This window comes from Choloepus didactylus, chromosome 4 (assembly GCF_015220235.1).
Source record: "Choloepus didactylus isolate mChoDid1 chromosome 4, mChoDid1.pri, whole genome shotgun sequence".
Lineage (NCBI taxonomy): Eukaryota > Metazoa > Chordata > Mammalia > Pilosa > Megalonychidae > Choloepus > Choloepus didactylus.
The window spans coordinates 174,692,163-174,716,850 of record NC_051310.1 but is presented as its reverse complement, the minus strand read 5'-3'; the positions used below and the strand labels follow the sequence as shown (position 1 = coordinate 174,716,850).

General features: G+C 34.4%; 1 protein-coding gene across 1 annotated transcript in view; it reads left to right on the top strand.

Annotated features, from left to right (window-relative positions):
* SEC23A (Sec23 homolog A, COPII coat complex component) overlaps nt 1-24,337 on the top strand; it is a 72,702-nt gene extending 48,365 nt beyond the window's left edge. Inside the window, exons 14-19 of the mRNA XM_037834870.1 lie at nt 4,840-4,917; nt 7,641-7,802; nt 9,263-9,349; nt 11,240-11,395; nt 13,748-13,813; nt 22,997-24,337. Coding sequence (XP_037690798.1) covers nt 4,840-4,917; nt 7,641-7,802; nt 9,263-9,349; nt 11,240-11,395; nt 13,748-13,813; nt 22,997-23,086 — 639 coding nt within the window. The 3' untranslated portion in view covers nt 23,087-24,337. The remainder of the gene's footprint in view (nt 1-4,839; nt 4,918-7,640; nt 7,803-9,262; nt 9,350-11,239; nt 11,396-13,747; nt 13,814-22,996) is intronic.
* Nucleotides 24,338-24,688: the final 351 nt, after the last annotated feature.

The following is a 24,688-nucleotide window of genomic DNA, read 5'->3' as shown; positions in this document are numbered from 1 at the left end:
TCCCCCATGTCTTTTCACAACTTAATAGCTCATTTCTTCTTATTGATTAATAATATTCCATTGGATAGATGTACCACAGTTTGTTCATCCATTCATCTCTTGGTACTATACACATTCATGTGCAGGTGTTTGTGTGGGCATCATGTGGGCTTTTGTGTGTGTATGTGTGTGTGTGTGTGTGTGTTTTCTATGCAGGTTTTTTTAAAAAAAATTCAGTTTTATTGAGATATATTCACATACCATACAATCATCCATGGTGTACAATCAACTGTTCACAGTACCTTCAATCATTTAGTTTTTAAAGAAACATTCTTGAGTGAACTGTTATTTGTTTAATAAAGTTAGCCATTTTTTGTAACATCATCCAGCACTTTTTTTCCATTTCAGCTCCAAGAATTTTTTACACCAGCACCTCTCTGTAAAGAAAGTAGTGTTGTGACATCAGCATGTCTTTTTTAACAAGAGAGACAAAACTTCATTGAGTCATCCATTGATAGGGCACCATCAGTACAAATGCCAACACAGTTCCTCTAAGTTGAACTCTTGTTTCTTGATAGGAATACAGAAATTAAGTGTATCTTAGCCTTTGTCTGGGGCAGCAAAAAAGTTTTCTTGAAGTTCATTGCATTTACAAATCTGACATGAAATTGGTGACATCTGTGGAATCATCAAACTTTGAAAGAGAAGCTGTTATATTTCAACTTATTACAAAATCTCTTCAGGATCATGTGACATCATCAATATTTTGACTTATATTATTTTAAAATGGAACCTTTTCAGTTTATCAGACTGCATCTTGTCGTAGCATTTTACTTACTGTAATTTTATGTGTTGGCATTATTAGGTTCTTATCAACCGTGTGACTTTTCCTTTTCTGGATAAGTTCTGCTCCTAAATAACTTGCTTTGTGAGTCTTTTCAATGATTGGACTTTGTTTTAACAAACAATGAGGTTCTAAAAGCTTTTTCTAGCACCTTTGCTTGTCAAATGGTTGTGATTTCTAGGAAAGTGCCTTTTCAATTTTGCCGAGCTATTGCTGCATTTGTAGGTTGTCACATATGGTGTGAAATTGAGTGGTACAACTTGGATTACCAACTCATGTAAAACTCATTGATAGGGTAGCTTTCATTGTAAAGATGGGCTTTTTCTTTGACCCTTGTTGCATATGTGCAGTGAAATGATTTAGGAGATTGTAATTTTTTTAGAATTAGTAGAATTCTCTGTAGGCTTAGGCTTAGAATCTTTCTTTTCTAGCTCAAACCTCAACTTCAGAAATTGCCATATTGTCTGACATGTTTGTAAAACACAAACACTGACAAAATATAAAACAGAAGGACCTAGTAAATAACTAAATGAGACAGAAAAAATAGGAAATTATAAAAATCTCATAGTGCAATTCACTTTTTTAAAAATTCAATTTTTTTGAGCTATATTCACATACCATGCAGTCATACAAAGCGTACAATCAATTGACTTTTAATCTATATGTCTGCAATTTGTCACATTAACAACAGCAACCAAGCAGTCGGGTCCTGGTGGGGCATGGCACAATAGAAATTTTACTCCATCTTCTCTCACATCTGTAAAGCTTTTCCAGGCCCATAACTCAGTTGGCAGCTATGTATGGGAGGAAGAGGATGACATTATCAGACTTCTGTTCTGTGCAAAACAACATTCACCAGTTATCAGTGACCTCCCCTGTCTTGCATCAAAAACTGGGAATGGAGTTACCAAAGTAACATAGACTTACTGCATAGTGCCATGCAGAGCTGTAGTATCTCTAAAGAAATTGCTGGCAGGACAATTTGGTCACTGTCCATCACCATGACTTAGCATTGTATGGTATGCAAAGTTCAAAAACAATGTTTTTTGTTGTTGTTAAGTCATAATCTCTTGTTGGACCCCTAGTAACTGAGAAACCCTTAAATATAGTGAAAGTCTGGTGAAAATGTGGTATTTACATTCTTTTCTTTAATCGATTGAATCAAATTAGGGTGAAAATGAAATGAAGCTACAGGTGATGATAAGTGAACCTGTAGTTGTTGAAGCTATACTAAGTAGCTAATACAGTACAGCCTCACATTTTGTACTGATTTCACATTGCTGAATTTTCATTTACAACGATAACAGCAACACAAAGGAGACAATCACACTTCAGTACTAAAACTTTTCTAATTTTTTTTTCCTGATGAAATCTGTATAAGTATACTAATAAACTTCTTTGCCTCAATTTGTCATAATGAATATAACTGTTTCCTTTTTCTTGATGATTCAGTTATTTTAATTATACAACAGCATCATTTCTATATCAGTCAGGGTTCTCCAGAGAATCAGAAACAACAGAATATATGAATATGTATTAAGAGATTTATTATAGGGAATTAGCTCATCTGGGGTAAGCCAGAGCTGGAAATTCTGGGGTAAGAGTGATATTCAAATCTTGAGTCTGAATTCCTTAGTCTGGGAATTCAGGAAGGTGTGGAGGCTGTCCTCTTGAGGCAGAATTCCTTCCTATTGTGGAAACCTCAGTTACTTGTTCTTAAGGCCTTCAAATGATTAGATGAGGCCTACCCACATTTTTGAGGTTGATTTCCTTTCCTTAAAGTCAACTGATCGTAGATGCTAATCCCATCTGCAGAATATCTTCGCAGCAAGATTTAGGCCAGTGTTTTACCATATGCCCTAGCCAAGTTGATGCCTAAAATTTAACCATCACAATTTACTTTACTGTCTTGTAGATAGAAGGCATTGTAGGGCCAAATTGGTACTGATGCCACATTTGCTTTGTTTCTGACACCGTTAATATGACAGATAAGCCCTTGCTCCACTCAGTATCATATAGAACACTGATACCACACAACTGATGATTTGTGCCCTCCATTCTCAGTTTCTTGTTTTTGTCTATCTTGCATCCATCCTCATGTATCTGTTCCTTTTTGATTTCTGATCTTCTCTATTGAATAGTATCTCACAACTTATAACTGCTTTTTGATATTTTTTTCATCTTTGACCTTTGGTTTATCCACTGACTACTATTTGTACATTCCCTTTAGCTGTGCCACTAGCCACTATGTGATTACCTGATAAGAGGTGGCCCAGAAAATCCTCTGTCTTGTTTAAGACTTCTGGGGCTTTACCTGAAGATTTTACCCCATCTGGGTTTTTCTCTTGCTGCACCAGTGGGACCACACACTTTAGACTTGCTGTTTTTAAAGATGATCACTTTTGTCACTACCATTTTCTTACAGAAGCTAGGCTTTGACCCTTAGAATTATCTTATTTGGCTACATTTATGCATAAATAGTTATTTAATTAAAGACAGAATTAACCTTCTTGCAACTGATGTTATTTTTCTCCAGAAAACATACTAGTGTTGCTTTATATGCCCAATCATATTACTTCTGAATAACTCAAACAGTGGCTCTTGGATATTCTCCTTTATGTGTCTGTCTTCCTTCTCATTTGTATTAGGGTTTTGGTTGAAAGGTGCATAAGGATTGTTTCTTATGATTTCAGTAACTAATACTAGGGCATTTTACAGGTGTTCACATTTTTAAAGAAATAGATCAAAGACTAGAAATCTATGTATGTATAGAGTGGGCAGATTTTATATTGGTGTCTGGTATAGACTTTAAAAAATATAGATTACTATGTACTTAACCTGTGGGTGGAGAAGGGCTTGTTTTTCTTTTTAACATGAAACCAATGGCAGGAGCCATTAAAGAAAAATATTAAAAGGTTTCATTATGTAAAAATAGAAACAAAAAATCCTGTAGTAAAAATACCATAAGCAGAATTTAATGATGGTGTTTGTTACATGTATGACAAGAGTGTGAAAAATTTCATATGTAAGAGCTCAGTCAGTAAGATTTGGGCAAAAAATGAGCAAGGGTAATGAACAAGGAATTAGCAAAAGAAAGAATGTGAGTAACCAGTAAATATATGAAAAAGTTACCAATCTTATTATCAAAGTTGCAAAATAGAACAAGAAAACAATTTTTCATTGGTTAAACTGGTAAGAATTAGAAAAATGACAATGCTTAGAGTTGGCTAGTATTTGCAAGCTTGTTGTTGTATAACATCTCTATAACTTTATATACAGAAAGTAGTTGGCAACATACATCAAAAACTTAAAAACAGCCTTTTACTCAGAAATTGTACCTCTAGGAATTTATCCTAGTGATATAGCAGGACGAATGTACATGCCAATAATGAGGGATTGGTTAAGATAGTTATAATAAATATCAATAGATTGAATGCTCATCAGCCATTAAGAATTAAGTAATAGAGTTATTTAATGACAAGTGGTGCCGGACTTTTGTTGCCTGGTAAGCTAGAGCTTTTATTTAGCTTTTCTATCCTTGGATGACTGATATTTCATGGAAGCCAAAACACAGTCAAACCAATTATGTCTTTCTATGTGTTCTTTACAAATTTTATAACAGAAACTTGCTTTTGGAGACAGTATGGCCTTTTAAGAGTGCATTTATGTCATTTGACTAATATCTTTTTTAGATAGAGTTTTGGTTGGAACATGCTATTCTGTTCATTATCTAAGAGCTCTTTATTTGCTGTCAGAGACACTTAGTTAAAAATATTCCAAACATTTTAAGGTGAGTTGTTATTGCATTGGGGCTACATATTGTTTGCTTCTGAAATTCACATTTATTTCTTTGTAACTAGTCTCTTGATCGGTCTGTGAGTAATATTCCATTTTATCCTGTATCAAGTATCTGCCTTCTAAAGAATAATAACTTTTTGTGAATAGATTTTTATATAGGCCCCAGTTTTAGCTCTGATGCCAGGAAACACATTACTTACACATCTTATTTTATTCAGTGTCAGAAATTTGGAGAGTATCACAAAGATGATCCAAGTTCCTTCAGATTTTCAGAAACTTTCTCTCTTTATCCACAGGTAAGTAGATTAAAAGGTCCATGTTCTTCTCTTAGTGTTGCTAATAGCATTGAATTCACTTTTCCTGTTATTTTTCTTTTATTACTTGTCTCACAGGACCTATGGTATTGGGATATTATTTTGGTTAGGTGTTCTGGTTTGCTAATGCTGCCATTATGCAAAACACCAGAAATGGATTGGCTTTTATAAAGGGGGTTCATTTGGTTACAAAGTTACATCTTAAGGCCATAAAGTGTCCAGGTAAGGCATCAACAATTGGGTACCTTCACTAGAGAAAGGCCGTTGGCATCCAGAACACTTCTGTTAGCTGAGAAGGCACGTGGCTGGCGTGTGCTTGCTCTCAGGTTGCGTTTCAAAATGGCATTCTCCAAAATGTCAGCTTTCAATGGCTGTCTTCAAAATGTCTCTGTAAGCTGCAGCTAGCTGTAAGCTCCTTCTGTCTGGGCTTTTATAGGGCTCCAGTGAACTAATCAAGGCCCACACTGAATGGGCAGGGCCACGGCACCATGGAAATTATCTGATCAGAGTTGTCACCTACAGTTGGGTGGGTCACATCTCCATGGAAACAACCTAATCCAAAGTTTCCAACTTAATCAACACTAATACATCTGCCCACACAAGATTTCATGAAAGAATATGGCTTTTTCTGGGGGACATAATATGTATACAAATTGGTACATTAGGTAACTTTTAGGATAGCTAATAAATTAGCATTATGCTTTGTGTAGTTGGTGAAAAGTATGCAATAATTTTACGTTGACCTTGCAAATAGCCATTTATTTATGGTGAGTAGACATTTACACTGGAGCTCCACTGTGGAACAGAGTTAGGTGTAAGGCAAATTAGCTTTCCATCTGATATAAGTAGGTCTAATTATAGTGGTACCAAAAGTATTTCATCTGAGGTAATTTTATCAGTCAGCTAGTCTTTCTTACAACCTACTATCATCACCTGAGAACCATTTTATGGTGACATGTCAGATAATTAGAAAAGAAAGCTAATTTGATTTACCTTCCAGAATTTTTTCCACTTGGGACAATAGACTCTATCCCTCTACCTATCAATTTAAAAGATATTTAAAAAAAAATAGAGATTGTTAAATTATGTAATAAGTAACAGAGACAACATTAATTCAACTGAGTACTGTGTGCAAGGAACTTTAGGTAGAAAAAGATGGCTGACATGAATCCTGCCTTCAAGGAGCTTTCAGTTTGAAAGGTGATATCTGAAATACATATGAACAACACAGAACAAAAAGTGAGAAATGCTATGAAAGACAAACAAAATTTAAAGAAAACTTAAAGGAATCCTTCCAAATGGATGGTTTGATGTATTTTTATAGAGAAGGTGGCATTTTAGCTTAGCCTAGAAGGATGAGTAGTATTGAGACATGTAGAAACTCTTTAAGTTTTGCCCACAAAAACTTTCTAAAGTTTCAACTTTCTTTTCAAAGCTACTCTAATTTTCTGAAGACCACTTATTGAGCTGTAACCCAGAAACTCCATGCTTATGAAGGAGACTTCCTCAACCTCAGAAGACATCTTGGAAAACCAGAAAAAGACAGTTATTTTGATATTAGGGTCTGCTTGTCTTAAAGCATCAAAACTCTTTCTGTGTTTTGGGAATTCTCAGATCTCATCTTCATAGCAGAAACCAATAGGAAAGGGAATAAGCATATTAGTCTAGGTATTTGAATAAATTCTCCACACTTTTCATTTTTTCTTTTCTCTCTTTACTCCAAGCCTTTTCTTGAGGCTCATAGATTTTTCAGAGAGGTCCAGGCATCCCATCTTTTCCTCTCTACTGGATGTAGGGAGCAGAGGACCCAGAAATACCTTTTTCTTTGGGGTTTCAAAGCCAGATGATCTTCTAAAAGGTGGCATCAATTAAATTTAAGGGAGGTCTTCATCCTCTAATATTTAACTAAAATTGACCAATTGGACATTCCTGTGAGTCAACATGGGATGACAGGCAGTTGAGAGAAGTGCCTGAAAGACACATGGGAGTACCTTGCTTGGGACTGATCCTGTCATAATTGAATCAAAGACCAAGTGTAGCTGTCTTTTAATCAGGCCTAACAATACCCCTTTTTTGATTTTTTTTCATGCGAGGAATGGGTAGAGGGGGAGAAGTTAAAAGGATAAAAAAGTAGTGAAGCATGAAGTCTGGAAAATGTTTCTCAGGGATAGGACAGAAATTAAATATAAAGAAACAAGCAAGTGTACATAAGTTCTTATTTTCTCTTTTCTTTTAAACCATTGTAGACCCTGGCTAATGCAATTCTTGGGGGAATTATACAAAAAGTAGAAAACCTGTTAATCTTCTTTCATGTTCTCTTAAGAGTCTTTTGGTGGTGGTAATGAGGAGTAATAAAAAGCCCAGAGATTTGGACAGAGGGATGAGGAATAAAAACAAAGAATGCTGATAAAGCACCACCTGGCATTAGCCTCTGAATAACTTATATATGAGCAAGGAGTTTTGGCAAGCCAGTTTAATAGTTAAGAATCTTTTGTCCCTATTCCAGTTTTCCTTTGGCGCCACTTCTCTTACTTCAATTTTTTTTCATTGTTATTGAATTATATTTACATTTTTAAGCAGCAGATAAACATCATGATTATAATTCCTTTCTGAAGAATACAATTTAGAATTTTTTTGGTAACTTGCTGTTTCATTGTATTAAGTGTTGTAATTAGTAAAAGCTATCCTCATGTTGTATTTTTTAGTTTATGTTTCATTTAAGAAGATCTCCTTTCCTGCAAGTTTTTAACAATAGTCCTGATGAGAGTTCATATTATCGTCACCATTTTATGCGTCAAGATCTGACCCAGTCTCTAATCATGATTCAGCCCATTCTCTATGCATATTCTTTTAGTGGACCACCAGAGGTAAGAGGGGAAGGGAAAAAAAAGTAAACTGTTTTAGTAACTGTGATGTGGGGCATTAAACAAGTGAAACCAACTGAAAGTTTTTTTGAGACACTGTTACAAAATATGAAAGACATTAATTAAAAAAATGGTTATCTTAAGCTATTCATATATTCATTAACAAATGAATGTATTCATTAAAAAAATTCATGTATTCAAAAAATGTTTATGAGTGCTTATTATATGCCAGATAGTAATTTTTCTCATAGTTTCTATTTTTATTGGAAAATATGCTTAAAAATATGTTGATCTAATGACATATTTTTACTCTACTTTGACTCAAGAAAGTTTTAGACATAACTTTTTGTTCTTATTACAAAGTAATGTATATAAATTGTAGACACTTGGAAAATGTAGAATAGTGTTTAGAAAAAAAACTGGACTCCTTCCATCCAAAATACCTGCTCCTATAAAATTCCATCCTGTCCTTTTAATCTCTTCATTACATTAGCTTTGTTTTCTTAAGGCTTTGCTCTTGGAGTTACCCTTTTTGTGTCCTGTATCATCACTTTCTTTCTCTCTGGATCATTTGCATTCACATAGGAACAATCCTTAAAAGATTCATGTTAAAAAATCAAAACAAAAACCTTGACCCACCATTTTTTCTAATTGTCAACCCATTTCTCTGTTCTGTGTTACAACTAAATTCAGAAAAGTTATTTGTTATTTGTACTTTCTCACCTCAGATTCTCTTCTCAACTTACATCGGAGTTGTGACCCTAACATTATACTGAAATGACTCTATCAAGTTCACCAGTGTCCTACATCTTGCCAGAGCTCTAAACAGCATTTACCTAGTGATGACTCTCTCCTTGAAAATTTTTTTGCTCTAGGCTTTTTTGAAACCTGTTACACCTACCTGATTTTTCTCCTTCTCACTGGCTTCTCCTTCCCAATCTCCTCTTATTGGCTTCCCTTCTTCAGACTTATGTTGACATGCTCCAGGGCTCAGTCTTGGTCTCTTCTCTGTATCTTCACTCTCCCCAAGGGATGCAATCTAATCCCATAGCTTTAAATATCATTTTTATGCACATTATTCCCAATTTTGCATGTTCAGCCCAGGCTGAACATTCCTGTTCATTTAACATTCAGACTATTTGTATTTCTAGGTGTTCCAAATTTATTTTATCTCAAGCCTTTTCCATCTCAGTCAGTGGCTTCATTCGAGCCATTAACAGGCTAGGAATCATCCTTGATTTCCTCTTGATTCTATTTTTTATTTTTCAGTTGTTTGTTACCTTAGTCTAGAAATTTTTTAGGAAATTAAATTAAAACATATAGTGAAAATTCATAATAGAAGATTTTGAGTAATAAAATATAAATTTAAAATAAAAAATATTTTGGAAAGATCTATTTTGTATCTTTAACATAAGTAATTTATTTTTCCTTCTTTCCCTCTCTCATTGTTTTCTTCGTGTTAGCCTGTTCTTCTTGATAGCAGCAGCATTCTTGCAGATCGTATTCTTCTCATGGACACGTTCTTCCAAATTTTGATTTATCATGGTGAGGTAAGATTCCACTGCATTTAGGGCATGTACATGCAGTAAAGTCTTTTTATTCATGGAAGTTTTTTCCTTCTATTGTATAGCTAGTGTTTTGTCTATAATAAACTGTGATTTACATTTTTATAAAATATGTATGTATATTCTTCCTTGCATTTTATTCAGTCAGCCAATGTTTAAGCACTTTTTTTGTATTAAAAAGTGCAGTATTCTAGATGCTTTGGAAGATACAGAGATTCTGATCTTTCATGGATCTACACTCAGGTTGATAGTCTAGTGTTCTAATAAGGTGGGAAGATTTATTTTTCCACTTGCTTTGATTGTAAGTGATTTTAGTTTTCCACTGTAATTGTAAAGATTCTACTCAAAATATCCTTTTAAGTAATATTATCTAGTCCTTTAAAATATTTTTTGATTTTTTTTTTTTAATTTGATACCAGTTTTTAATTCCCTTTACTTTTCAAAGATAGTGCCTATAATACTGACAGGAGTAGGCTGTTTGCTTGTTTGATTTTTGGTAGCTTCTCCTTCATCAAATAGCTTGTTAAAGAGAAATCAGAAATGCATGACTGTGCCTCTATTAAATACAGTGATACAAAGCTATGCAGAATATATGTTGACCGATTCAGTTAAATTAGAAGCCAAGCTAGGTTTAAATTTTTTGGTTGATTTAACTATATGGTTTTTGGAGCCATTTCCCTTAATAAAAGTATTGATTCAGATGCTCTTCTACAGGCATATTAACTTTGCAATGTAGTTTTTATTATTATCCAAGTTTTTATGTCTGTATATTTTGCCAAAATGTAATTCCATTGGCAGAGACTTCATAATAGAAGATCATCAATTTTAAGGTCTCTCCTTTATCATAAGCTTGGGTGGTAGATAGCTTTTAGCTAACATTAATTTGAAATAAAAATAGTGTTTAAAATTTTCCCAGCTTAAAGTAGAAGAAATATCCTAATTTTGCATCTATTAAGAATATTTTCTCTGTTGGAATTAGTACTTACAACTTTAAAAATTAAAATATATGGTGTAAATATACTGAAGCCAAATGTCAGTAAGAGGGGGATTGTTGTAGTTTGCTGCTGTGGAATGCAAAACACCAGAGATGGATTGGCTTTTATAAAAAGGGGGTTTATTTGGCTACACAGTTACAGTCTTAAGGCCATAAAGTGTCCAAGGTAACACACCAGTAATCGGGTACCTTCACTGGAGGATGGCCAATGGCGTCCGGAAAACCTCTGTTAGCTGGGAAGGCACGTGGCTGGCGTCTGCTCCAAAGTTCTGGTTTCAAAATGGCTTTCTCCCAGGACATTCCTCTCTAGCAAGCTTGCTCCTCTTCAAAACGTCACTCACAGTTGCACTGAGTTCCTTCTGTTTGAGTCAGCTCATTTATATGGCTCCACTGATCAAGGCCCACCCTGAATGGGTGGGGCCATGCCTCCATGGGAATATCTCATCAGAGTCATCACCCACAGCTGGGTGGGGCACATTCCAAGCAAATCTAATCAGCACCAAAACATCTGCCCCACAAGACTACATCAAAGATAATGGCATTTGGGGGACACAATACATTCAAACTGGCACAGGGATTTATAAGAGATTTTTTTTTTTCTTCTTTCTTTTGGGAAGAACTGAAAATGTTCTTGTATAGTCTCATATAGATTGTGGTGGTAAATGCATAACTATGTGATTATACCAAGAGCCATTGATTGTACACTTAGGATGGATTGTATGGTGCGTGAATAAAATTGTTTAAAAAAAAAGATAAATAGCATAATGTTGTATAGTTTTCTTATTTTCTGAAGATTACTTCCTTTGAGAAAGGCTTCTCTTAAAATTTTTGGATGGGCAAAAAATTTAAAGTAATAATTCCTTTAATTGTTTTAAAATTAGACCATAGCACAGTGGCGCAAGTCTGGATACCAAGACATGCCAGAATATGAAAACTTCCGCCACCTTCTGCAAGCCCCGGTAGATGATGCACAGGAGATTCTTCACTCCAGATTTCCAGTGCCAAGATACATTGACACTGAACATGGGGGCAGCCAGGTAACTATTGTTTGTTTGTTTATTTGCTCATTGGTTGATAGGTTTGCATGAGGTAGTACTACTTGCCTTCTGACTGTTTCACAAGACAAAGGGAAGGAGAAGACATCTAGTGCTTGCTCTTTTTTTGTTTTTGTTTTTGTTTTATAACTTTTTATTGTAGTAACTTATATACAACACAAAGTTTTCCATTTTAGCCACTGAGTGCTTGCTTTTTACATTAGCTTTGCAATCAAAGAAATAAGATTATTGACTAGGTCCCTAAAGCTGGCAGTGTCTCCCATTTTCTGCCTCCGGCCCACCTCTAATAACAGAGCCAGGCTGCATTATGGTAATATGCCAGCTTTAGTTGAGCAAGAAGAGGTGAACAGGTTGGAAAAATATTTAGTATGCCTTTCTGAAAGCTATTTATTTACTGGTAAAGCCTATGAATATTAAGTTTATGGTAAATACTTTTACCATCTTCCTGATTCTGTTATTCCAGTTTTTTAGAAAATAAACTGTCATGTAATAGTGGTGCTATAAAAGAAGGCAGTCTTTGTGGTTTATAGCATTATGAAGATTAAATAAGATATATGTCTGTAGCCTTTATGGGCCCTTTAGGCTAGGTTAGGTCCCTTGATAGACACTTTTATAATACTCTTTACTTCTCCCTTTTATTCTTACCAGAGTTATAATATATTAATTATTAAGTGTTATAAATTTGTCTCGCTTGCTCCTTGAAGGCAGGAATCATGCTTTGTTTATTACGGTATCCTTGGTGCCAAGCACAGAACTTGGTGCCAAGCACAGTAGCAAATATCATTTGCTATTATTCAGAAATTAAGGCAATTATTCTTAAGGTTTTACTGTATTTATAAACTATCATGTAGTGAGAGTTTGCAAAGTGGATAGTTGGTTCTTTATATGCTTTATCTCTTTTGATCTTCGTAACACTCCTTTTGTTATCTCCATTTTACAGATTATAAAACTGAGACTTAGATTAAGAATCTTAACCAAGGAAACACAGTAAATGGAGGAGCTGGGATTTGAATCTGGCTTTTCTGACTCCAGAGCCAGTCAGTGCTCCTCATAGTTATGTTAAACTCCTTAAAGATTTCTAATTAAAGATAGGATACTAAATTTCAAAAGATATAACTGCCTTTGTTCTTCCAGTATAATTATGAATTTGTGACTGGATCTCATTGATGTCTCACCATATGTAGTGCTATATTTCTCTTTTATTCTAATTAATTATTTTCATGATAAGCCGTAGTGGGTAGTTGGGTGAAATGTTGGGGAAAGTTATCTTATGGAAGTAGCCTGTAATTTTAAAAAGTTTGAGTGCCATTTGTTTAAAGTGGAATATACAATTGGTCCTCATTATTCAGGATTCCAAATTTACAAATTCACCTGTTTGCTAAAACTTATTTGTAATTCCCAAATCAATACTTGAGATGCTTTCACTATCATTTGTAGACAAGTACAGAACAGTGAAAAATCCGAGTTGCCCAATATACATGCTCCCAGCTGAGATCCAACAAAGTGACATCTGCCATCTTGTTTTAACTCTTGTAAACAAATGTCTTTTAGTCATGTTTTTAGTGTCATGTTTTTCATATTTGTGTTTTTTGTTGATTTTGTGATTTTGCTGTTTAAAATGGCCCTCAAGTGTAATGCTGTCTACTGTTCTTAAGCTCAAGAAAATATACGTGTTAGCTAAGCTTCATTCAAGCATGAATTATAGTGCTGTTGGCCATGAGTTCAATGTTGGTGAATCAACAATATATATTAAATAAGGTGTCTTTAAACAGAAACACACATAAAACAAGGTTATATATTGATTGGTTGACAGAAACATTATGGCCAGAGACTTGCGGGAATCTAATCCTTATTTTCCCTAGGAGCAATAGAATGGCTCAGTATTTGCTAATTCAGTGTTGATGACGACTTTATAGAATATAGCTATCGACATATGGCGTTTTCAAGGTTTTAATTTTTATTATTATTTGAAACTCTGAAATTCAAAATGTTTCAGACCCAATATGTAGTAAATTTCATATTAACTTTGTTGTAACTGTTTCACACATAATTTTTATGTGATGAGTTTTAGACTCAATAATTTATTATTATGAATATTATTATGAATGTGTAATTTAGAAAGGAGATGGTGCATTTATTATTTATTTGTAACATAAAGATATATGACCTATACATTTCGAAGTTTAGTTCATAGTTTTAAAAGTTATATTTTAATAAAATATTTTAACCAAAACATTTTAAAGAGAATTGATTTTAGATGGTAAAATGTGTCCATTCGGCTTATATTAACTAAATATTTCTGATGGATAACATTATTTCTTTTTTACTTTTAAGGCCCGTTTCCTGCTTTCAAAAGTCAACCCTTCCCAGACTCATAATAATATGTATGCCTGGGGACAGGTAAGTGTAAATACAGGTCCTGAAAATTATTTCTTTGTGTATTTTTAATTTGTTTTTTAGTGAGAGCTACATTTTTTCCATGTAATGATTTCCATTGGAAAAATAATGAAAAAATAAGTAGCAAATAGAATTAGTATTTGATGGCACCATAGAAAATAAAAAAGTGATCATATCAAATAGAACCTCCTTCATATTCCAAGTTTAGCACCACACCCTTGAGAAAAAAAGCAATAAAGTATATGATTTAAGGTAGGAAGTGATGATTTAAGCTTAATGCCAGGCCATGAACCACAGAAGGCCACAGTAGGCTAGGAGAAGCCAGGGAATATAGTTAAGCAAGAGAAGTTGGAGGCTTGGAAATTATTATTGATATATTTTAATTTGATAGAAGTCCTATCTCTGGGTACAAGATACCAGCATTTCTCAAGTGTTCATTATATATAGGATTCCTACTGGCACTTCAGGGTACTCAGTGATCTTCTCTGCTTTTGAAGAGCTGGTAGCCTAGTATTAGAGATAAAATATATACCTAACTAATAAAATTACAGGCAGAATGGGATATGTGCATTTAGAAAGAAATCAAGTGTTAAGGAGGGTTAGAAGAAGAAAGGAAGAGGTCAAGTGGTGGCAGGAGGTAGTGTGCAATCAGAAAAGAGCTCATACAGGGCAAGTGACTTGCCTTTAGTACCAGAAGCTAATAAATTGTTGGCTGAGCCAGGATTTGAACATAGGTTCTCTTGACTATACCAGAATGCTTCTGAGAGACTATTAAAATGTCTTTTCCCTAGCTTACTCTGTTTATAGCAACATTAGATCTGGTATAATTTAGCAAAACTATTTATAAATAATACAATAGGAATAAATTTGCTGCAGGGATAATCTCAAAACACTTGGTTGTAATCAAGGATTCAGCACAGTCCAGCATGCATCTTCTAAGTTGCAGCAGAATTAAAAGGAATATGTCTGGCTATTGTGTGTCAAGACTGATGTCTCCAGTTTTGGTGGGCAGGGAATGCATCCGTCATAATCTTTGAAGTGTTCCATTGGAATTTTTCTTAGTTAACATTCTACTTGAGGCCTTAGTGAGGGCAAAGAAAAAAAAAAAGAAGAAAATTGGAAAGGAGAAAATAAACCTGTCATCTACAGGTGATATGACTGTAGATTAAACAAATTATCTGAAATAATAGAATTTAGAAAATGGCTGGATATAAGATTAACACATGATTGTGAAAACCCTTTGGCTCCCACTCCCTTTGTCTACTGTATGGACAGATGAGTAGAAACATGAGGACAAAAAGTAAATGAATTATAGGGGGGGCGGGGTATGGGATTTGAGTGTTCTTTTTTACTTTCATTTTTATTCTGTGTGTGTGTGTGGTTATGAAAATGTTAAAAAATTGATTGTGGTGATGAATGCACAACTATATAATGGTACTGTGAACAACTGATTATACACTATGGATGATTGTATGGTTTGTGAATATAACTCAGTAAAACTGAATTATTAAAAAAAAAAAAGAAAGGAGCTCAGAGAGAAGGGATGTTTACCTTAAAGAATGTTTATTATTTCAAAAAGTGGAAATAATTTCAAAAAGTGTGGGAGGGAATTCTAGATAGAAGATAGTATGGGAAAGGTATAGAGCACATGTAGGGATGAATAGCAGAACACAAAACTGGAAATGCATTGTGCAGCCAAATTGTAGAAGATATTAAATGCCAGGTTGAGGACTGAAGTGTTGAGCCTTTAATTATTAAGTAATGTAGTGCCATTCAATGTTTTTGGACTGGGGAATTGAGTCTTATATAATAACTGAATCTTAAGATTAACTGGGAGCAGTGTGTAGGTTGAAACTGAATCGACTGAAGTAATCCATTAAGAGGGACTGAAGGCAAGATGGTGAAAAAAGGGAAAAGAGTTGAGGGGTATTTCAAAAGTAGACTCATTGAAACTTGATTAGAAGTTGGTAGAAAAGTAGACGAAGGAATCAAAAGTTACCCTAAAGCATGACAGCTTTAGGGTAATGTGTTTTCTACTCTTCAGGAGGACAAATGCCAATTCAGTGCTGTTTGAAGAGCTCTCTCCTTTGTTGATGCTCTTATTACTAATTCACTGTGAAAAGTTCGATTGCAGAATTGAATATCTGAATTTTGATTGGATCCTGGATTGGAGGGAGGGGGACAATTATAAAGTTACAAATATGAAGGGGGCTCTATCTATTTGATATGGTCACTTTTTTATTTTTTATGGTGCCACCAAATACTAATTCTGTTTGCTACTCTTATTTTTTCATTACTTTTCCAATGAAAATCATTAATTGGGACAATTAATGAAATTTGAATATGGACTATTAGCTAACTTGTACACTACTATTAAATTTCTTGAGTGTGGTAATGGTGTTTTGATTATGTAGGAAATTGTCCTTGATCTTAGGAGATATATTCTGAAATATTTAGGGGTAAAATGTCATATTTTCAGCTTGCAGAAATGATTCAACAGAAAGAAGGAAAAATAAAAAGGAAAGGAAAAAATAGAGCACTAAAAGCAAATGTGACCGAATGTTAGCAATTAGGGAATCTAGGTGTTACAGTATATGGCTGGTGGATATTCACTGTACTTCTTATTCACCTATTCCTTAGGTTTGAATTTTTTTAAAGTGAATAGTTGAGGGGGGAATTCAAGGTTTTGAATCGAGATAACTAGAACACAAGCCAGTTAATAGGAGGGTAGAGAGAAAATGTTTGATTGTAGACACACTGAGTTTAAGATACCATCTAATAGCCATATTGAGCAGACTGTTAGAAATTTGGGTCTGGTGATCAGGACAAAGAAATGAAAACTTATTCTACAAAGGTGATAATTAAAGTAACCAGAGGAAATGCTTTTCTGAGGAAAGAGTAGAAAGGCAAAAGATGAATGAGACAGAACCTTGAGGAAATATAAGTTGTAGGAGTATTTTATAGATAATCAGAGAAGCAGAAGACAGAAAATAATACCATGTCGTAAAAGGTGAGGGATGTTATAGAAGGAAGAAGAGGGAGGTAACAAACACTAAAATACTGCAGACGCTTGAAGGAAGATGAAGACTGTAAGGTGGATGGATTTGGTGACTAGGAGGTCATTTGTGGCCTTTGGTAGGCAGTTATAATATACTGGTGGAATAGAAGATAGATTGTAAGGCGTTAGTGGACAATAAAGAAGTGGAAGTTATAGGTGTAAGTGATTCTTTTGCAAATTTAGTCTTAATGAAAGTAGGATATTAGATAAGGGAATAGAACTTACTAGTAGGCCGAGTGTAAGGCCAATATGGGGTAGACACAAAAGAACAGTTTATAGACTGTTAAAGATCCTCAGAAAGGAGACATTGTGATCATAGCACTGTATGAAGGTTAAGTGTTGGTAAGGAGCAGAACATTTAATTCTGCACTAGCGAAGAGTGAGAAGGAGGGTGAAGATACGTAAGAATTCTGAGGTGGAGAGAATTTTGATAATTGCCTGTTTATGTTTTTAGTAACACAATGAATATTTGTTATTTGTTAGAGTGAGAGAAGCTGGGGTTAAGGAGTAGAAAATATTAAAAACAGGTATAAGGAATATGATAAGGTATCAACAGAGAATGAATAAAAGGCTTTCAGCGCAGTAGTGAAGGGCCATTTTATTAAGTAACAATTCCTAGAGCATGTTTGTAGTTCAGGCACTGGATCAAAGATGAAAATTTTGGGGTAACTTAGGACTGGAGATGAGAAAGATGGAGACATTAGAAAGTGGGTAGAATAATTTAAAGCAATATTGACTGACTGACACTGGGGCCAGGCTGTGTAGTAGATAGATGAAATAGTACTTGGAATAAGGCCTCTTCCCCTTGAATATAGAGGTTCCTCAAAACTTTGCTTTCATTTCTCTACATTCACTGTTTTTCTGGATGATTTCATCCACAACTATGGATGGCTTCAGCTTTCATACAAGGCTGACTTGAAAATCTCCATCTTTTGTTTGACCTATAGACGTGAATGTCTATAACTTCCTAATGCACATCACTTGAGTTTCCTGCAGACATTTCAAAAGCAGAATGCTCCAACTTACACTTACATCTTTTCACACTGTCTTCTTCTTTCTGACTTTCCCATTTTTTGCAGAGGGCACTACCATTCTCTTAATTCCCAAGGCTTGAAACTTTAGTCATTTAAATTTTCCCCCTTCTGCCCCAAATTATTCACAAATATGTTGACCTGTTTCCCCTATCCATCCCCTCCTTTCCATGTCACTAACCAAGGTCAGGCCCTCACTACTTTTCACATGAACCTTTGGAATTACCTGCTAACTGGTTTCAGTGCTTCAGTTTTTCCATTTTGGCAGTTGCCGGAGTAGTCTCCCTAAAGCAGTACTGAATGTCAAAATACTGCTCAGAAATCTTCAATAACACCTATCAAATTACATATAAACCCTTTATATTGCTGTTGAGGACTCTTTAAAGTATGATTCAAGTATCTTTTTCTATCCATCTAAGTTACTCCTTAATCCTTTTAACAAACTGGATTTCTCACTCTACTTTATATAAATGAGCAAGTTCCCATCTCTGTGGCTTTGTCCCTATGACCACTTGGACAAATCCTAGCCAACCCTCAGTGCTCATTTCAAAGTCCACCAGCTCCATGAAACCTTTCCTGTGATTGCATGACTAGATGTGTAATGTCCCTGGCCCTTCATCCCCCTTTCCATCCTTTTCCTGTGGCGTGTATTTCTCTGTTAAGATTATAAATCACCTGAGGGCAAAAATTGTGTCATTTTCATTCTTGACTTCACACAGTTCTTTAAACATATATTGAATATAATAGACCTGGACAGGAGAACAGAGGGTGTAGAGTGCAGGAAGTCTTTGGCAGTGGCTAGGCATTAAAGAGGTTTTGTGACAGAGACATATAAGTTGAATCCGGTGTCTAAAAGTCTTGTAAAATGGGAGATTTATAGCAAGGAAAGGAACTTAATCTTCTGATGTGTGGGAAGGGTACATAGCAAGCATGAGAGAAAAAATCTGACCATATAATGCATATACATATACATTCTCAGTATCACACCCCCTCCCCCATTACATTTGCTGGGGCTTAAAAAGCCAAGTACAATACTGTGATGTGGAAGATTGGAGTACAGAATGAAACATTAACCAACCTTTCCATTATACTTAACTCTAGACTACTGAGTATTGGTTTTAGTCCTAGATCTCACAACTTAAGAGGAACTTAGAGGTAGTTAAGAAAAGAAATTTGCAAGTGGATAGAAGAGTAGTACCAGTAAATAAAGTTCTAGGAAATGGCAGTTGATGAGAATGGAGCAGGAGAGGTTAAAGAATGCTTCAAAATAGTATTTGTCAGGGGTCATGCATCAAATGCCCATAGGAGTCAAGTGAGTAACAAATGAACGAAGCTGACTGGGTATAAGAAAAACTGATATTCTCAGTGTCAACTGACACTCTCAAGAAACAATACCTGTGGGCGGGGGCTATGGTGAACTAGGATTTGTGGGGAGAGTATACAGATCCTTGTCTAAAGGGACAGCTGCTCTTCCCTCCAGCTGATTGTTGCCATTCACATAATTCAGTTAAAAAAAAGTACATGAGCCTGCATTGTGCAAACCAAATAAAACATAACTCTGTGGCAGGATTACTGCTTTTAAAAAGTGTGGTTTATGGTTTAGTTCATGGAACTTAGTGACAAGTTGTTCTCATTTTTCTGAGTTTAAATTACAACATGGAGATGTAGTGGTTAGACTTATAAAGTAGAGTACATGTTGAGTTAAACATGGAGAGGCATCATTTAGAGTAGTATGTAAGAATGCAGGCTTTGGTGCCAAAGGGTCCAGTAGAGTCTGGTTCCTTTACCTGCTAACTGTGTGATTGAGCAAGCTATTTCTCTTTACCTTAGCTTCCTTGTCTATAAAGTTTAATAATATGTGCTTTATTTGCACAGTAATGCATAGTTAATATTAGCTATTAGTTTTCATTGTTATCAGTGAAAAAGAAAGTTCTTCCCAAATGGGAAAGAACCTATTTTAAACTTTGAAGTTTAATTAGTACTGTTTGGAAGTAAGGGTATTAGGGGCATAAACAAGATGGTCATTAGATTTTCTTAACATATGATTTTGTAAGAGAAATTATGTTAACATTTTCATAGATAATAATCAGTAATGTTAATGAATAAATTGAATCCCTGCTGTGTTTGAGTCTATGTTAGCTTTTTATGTACTCGTTTAATTGGTAAAAATCCTGACGTGTAGGTACTCTTTTTTTTTTTTTTAATGAACTATTGTTTTATTGCATTTCCTATGAAAGAGGTAGGTACTCTTAACCCTGTTTTTCCGAAGAGGAAATTGAAGCTTATAGAGATTAAGTAATACCCAAGATCACATAGCTAAACTGTGAGGGTGCAGATATGAACCCAAACCAGTCTAACTCCAGAATCTGAATTTTTAATCATTAAGCTAATTTGATTATTGCAGTTTAGGGAATTAACTTGGTAGTTAAGCATTTCACTAACATTACGGAATCTGATATCTCAGTTTTCTTTTTTTGTTAGAAGTCAATATTATCCATCAATGGTCTGAATATTATCCATGAATGGCCCTAAGAGGGCACCATTGTAACACTGCTTTTGTGACAGGGTGCTGGAGGTTGCTATCACTGTAGTGCTTCATATACTAAATGATAAAAGGCTTGGCTCTTTCTGCTGAATCCTGGATATGAAAGAGAAAAAGTGCCCATTTAAAAATATTGAGATCAACCACCTGCTAATTTTTGATAAATTTGAGTTGAACTTTAGTATTTGTAATTTCAAATAGGATCCTTACATATATAAATTAGAAATCCGTATCTGTTTTGTTGCATAGGAGAAACAGATACGGAATTGGGTTAGTTGAGGTGGACAACATGTATAAATGGAAAAAAAAATCAGGCATATTAGAGGAAGAAAGATGGCAAGAGCTACTAAATTATCATTGGTTTAGATCACATTTTTGAGAACTTTTCTTATCTGTGTTAACTATGAATGTAGAATAAAGATAAGTATTTCAGTGTTATAAAATAATAAATTTTTCAGAAGCAGTAATTAAAATAGCTAAAACTGTTTTGGGTGCTTACTGTATGCCAGTTTATTGCAATTGCTTTCACAATTTAACTCGTTTAATCATTAAAACAACTGTGTGAGATAGATCCTTTATTATCCTTATTTTACAGATGATGACAGTAAGACACAGAGGTTAAGTAACTTTCTCAAAATCACACAGATAGTAAGTAGCAGAGCCAGGATTTGAGCCCAGGTAGTCTGGCGCCAGAGTTTATGCTCTTAATTCCAGTGCTCTTGCCTCCCTTTTATTATCAAGTTTTTTCAAGTGCTTATGAATTAGTGTATGAAAACATGATAACATGGCAAAATTGATTTCCCTTCATTCAGGACAGGTTATGGCATGGCTGAGGCTATGCCAGACTAGAACCACAAGAGCTAGTAATTCTCATCTCACATTTACTGCTAATTTTCTGATTTCTGAAAATTACTTAATTTCCGTTTTATACTTTTTACCTTTATTAATAATTAAAAATCTGAGTATCAGAGGAAAAATTTTAAAATCTAGATAGAAATCTTCTAGAAATATATATATATTTTGGCCACAGTAATACTTCATTATTAATGGATTATGTTTACCAAGGTCATTCTGTCAACATCTTTTTAAATTAAAATACAAATTGGGAATTTTCCCTAATCATTCTGATTACTTAGAACCTGCAGAAATCAGTTAAAATGACTTGAAAACTTGATGAGCATAGTTAATTTTTTTCTATTTTTGTGTACTTTTATTGAGATGTATTCACATACCATACAGTCATCCAAAATGTACAATCAGTTGTTCACGGTCTCATCATATAGTTGTGCATTCATCACCACAATCAATTTTTGAACATTACTCCAAAAAAAAAAATAAAAATATAAAAGAACACCCAAAACATCTCATACTCCTTTCCCCCATATTATTCATTTACTTTTTGTCCCCATTTTTCTAGTCATCTGTCCATACACTGGATAAAGGGAGTATGAGCCACAAGGTTTTCACAATCACATGGTCACACCAAATAAGCTATATAATTATACAGTCATCTTCAAGAATCAAGGCTACTGGGTTGCAATTCAACAGTTTCAGGTATTTCCTTCTAGCTACTCTAATATGCTAAAAACTAAAAAGAGTATCTGTGTAATGCATAAGAATAACCTCCAAAATGACCTGTGTAATGCATAAGAATAACCTCCAGTATGACCTCTTGACTACATTTGAAATGTCTCAGCCACTGGAACTTTCATTTTTCTTTCCCCTTTTGGTCAAGAAGGCCTTTTCAATCCTACCATGCTGGATCCAGGCTCATCACTGGGAGTCGTGTCTCATGTTGCCAGGGATATTTACATCCCTGGGAGTCATGCCCCTGTAGGGGGATGGAGGGCAGTGAGTCCATATCCTGATTTGGCTTAGAGAGAGGAGCCATATCTGAATGACAAAAGAGGTTCTCTGGGGATGACCGTTAGGCCTAATTATAAAGTAGGCTTATCCTCTCCTTTGCAGTAACAAACTTCATAAGGATAAGCCCCAAGATCGAGGGCTTGGCCTTCTAAATTGGTAGTCCCCAGTGCTTTTGAGAATATCAGGAATTCCCTATGTGGGGAAGCTTAATATTTCCACATTTTTCCCCAGTGTCTCAAGGGAACTTTGCAAATACTTTTTTATTCTGTGCCCAAATCACTCTGGGATGTATTGGGGCTTCACACTAACCTGTAGAGACCAACCAGCTCTCACTCCCTATTCAAGGTTCCATGTAATTAGATAAGCATAGTTAATTTTTAAAACGAGATTACAAATTCACTTCCAACTGGCATTTCTATTAAGATATATACAATTGGGATTTTATTTTAGTAAACAGTCAGCAATAATCTCACCTAGCGAGATTTATTCCATATAGTGATAAAAGCACCAATACATTCAGAACAGGTTAATCACTTTATTACTTTAAAGACTTAGTTGAGTACAGAACATAGGCATTATTCTACTTAAAATGATTTCCTTGTGTATTTTACATTTGCTTATACATTGCTTTACATTCCAAGCGATCATCCTATGATTTAATCATAGCAAATATTTTTCCCATCCTTTAGGAGTCTGGAGCACCAATTCTCACAGATGATGTTAGTTTACAAGTGTTTATGGATCACCTGAAGAAACTTGCTGTGTCAAGTGCTGCTTGAAGTGCTACATATATTAAGGACACTTTAGGAAAATGGAATACTACTACAGTTTCTTTGTTTTTTTCCTTTTTCAGTTCATCTTTGGAAACCAGCAGAGATATCTAAACTCTTTTGTATTAGTATGGTTTGAAACAACGTATGGAAAAATGTTCACGTTTGTAGATTAAGCCGGAACATAAGAGCAATAAGAACAAATTTATTTTGCTTGCCACAGTATTACAACTGGCTTTAGAAATTTGAAGTCTTTATAACTTAATTATATTTAAGTGAAAACAGTCTGCCATGTACTACAGAGACATAACTCATTTGTATATTGCAGACAGATCCAAAGTGGCACTGAATGTCCTTGCTGACCTTTTGAAAACTTTTCTTAATTTTAGCCAGAAAGTAAAATCAACAGTCATGATAAATGTGAACATTTTTGCTTATGCATTTGAATATTTTTTCTGTGATTTTTCAGCACATATATTCGCTTTTTCTGTTAAGGCAGATTTATTTTTATGATGATTTGTTTGGGAATTATTTGACTTTATGATAATTTTCATGAAGATAATTTAATGTTTTTGCTCATTTGGGAAAATAGTACTAATATAGAGATGAAAAGTTTTTTGGGGGTAAAAACCACACAACTGACAATAAATGAGAAATTCCCACCAAGTACCCAATTTATGTGATTAAACACTATTATTTTTTTAAAAAATAAACCATTTTGTTGGAGTGTATTTTAGAAAAGTGTTGTAGTATGACTGTAATATACTACCCAATTTTGGTTTTCACTGCATGATTTGGTTGTTTCCCCTTGTTTTTCTGAGGTAAATTTTATATTATGTCCATCAGTATTTAAACACTATTTTGGGAGTTTACACATTATTTTTTGTTTCTGCTTCTTTCTTTTTGTGAAGTTTTTATTAAGTGCTTGTTGAAACAGTATTACATAATTTTTTAAAAATTTTATCATATGTGATGCTCAGCTGTATTTTGATTTATTCATTAATATTCACTTTTTCCTTTTAAAGTTTACGTGTAGCAGATATGTTTACATTGCTAAAGCCAGATATGTTTTGACCATGAAATTTACATCAAGTACTGCAAATAAAAAGTGGTGCTATGTTGTATGCTTAGAAGGACAGTTTTGATGATTATATTTGCATGAACAAATCATATAATGTTGAAACAGGCAGGAACTTAAAAAATTGTGTATATGTTATATTCAATGAGATTAAATAAATTGCTCTGTTTCATTTTACTTCATTTAGGCTTAAATACCAATAAATATCCTTTTTTTTTTTGTTTTTCTGCTTATTTTGAAATCTAGTAAAGTCTGTTAAGGGCATTTAAAATCTGCTATTAGGAGATGAAAAAGTTATTGTGTTTTTAAGAACAGCTTTTTTGAGATCTAATTCACATTCCATATACTTCACCCAATTAAAGTGTACAATTTGGTGTTTTTAGTATATTTACAGAGTTGTACAACCATCACCACAGTCAATTTTAGAACATTTTCATCACCACCAAAATAGTTATATTTTTGCTTGTAAGGAAATTGTGCTTTGGAGTTCATATGTTTTCTAATGAGGAAAAGAGCCACCCTTTGTTGATGAT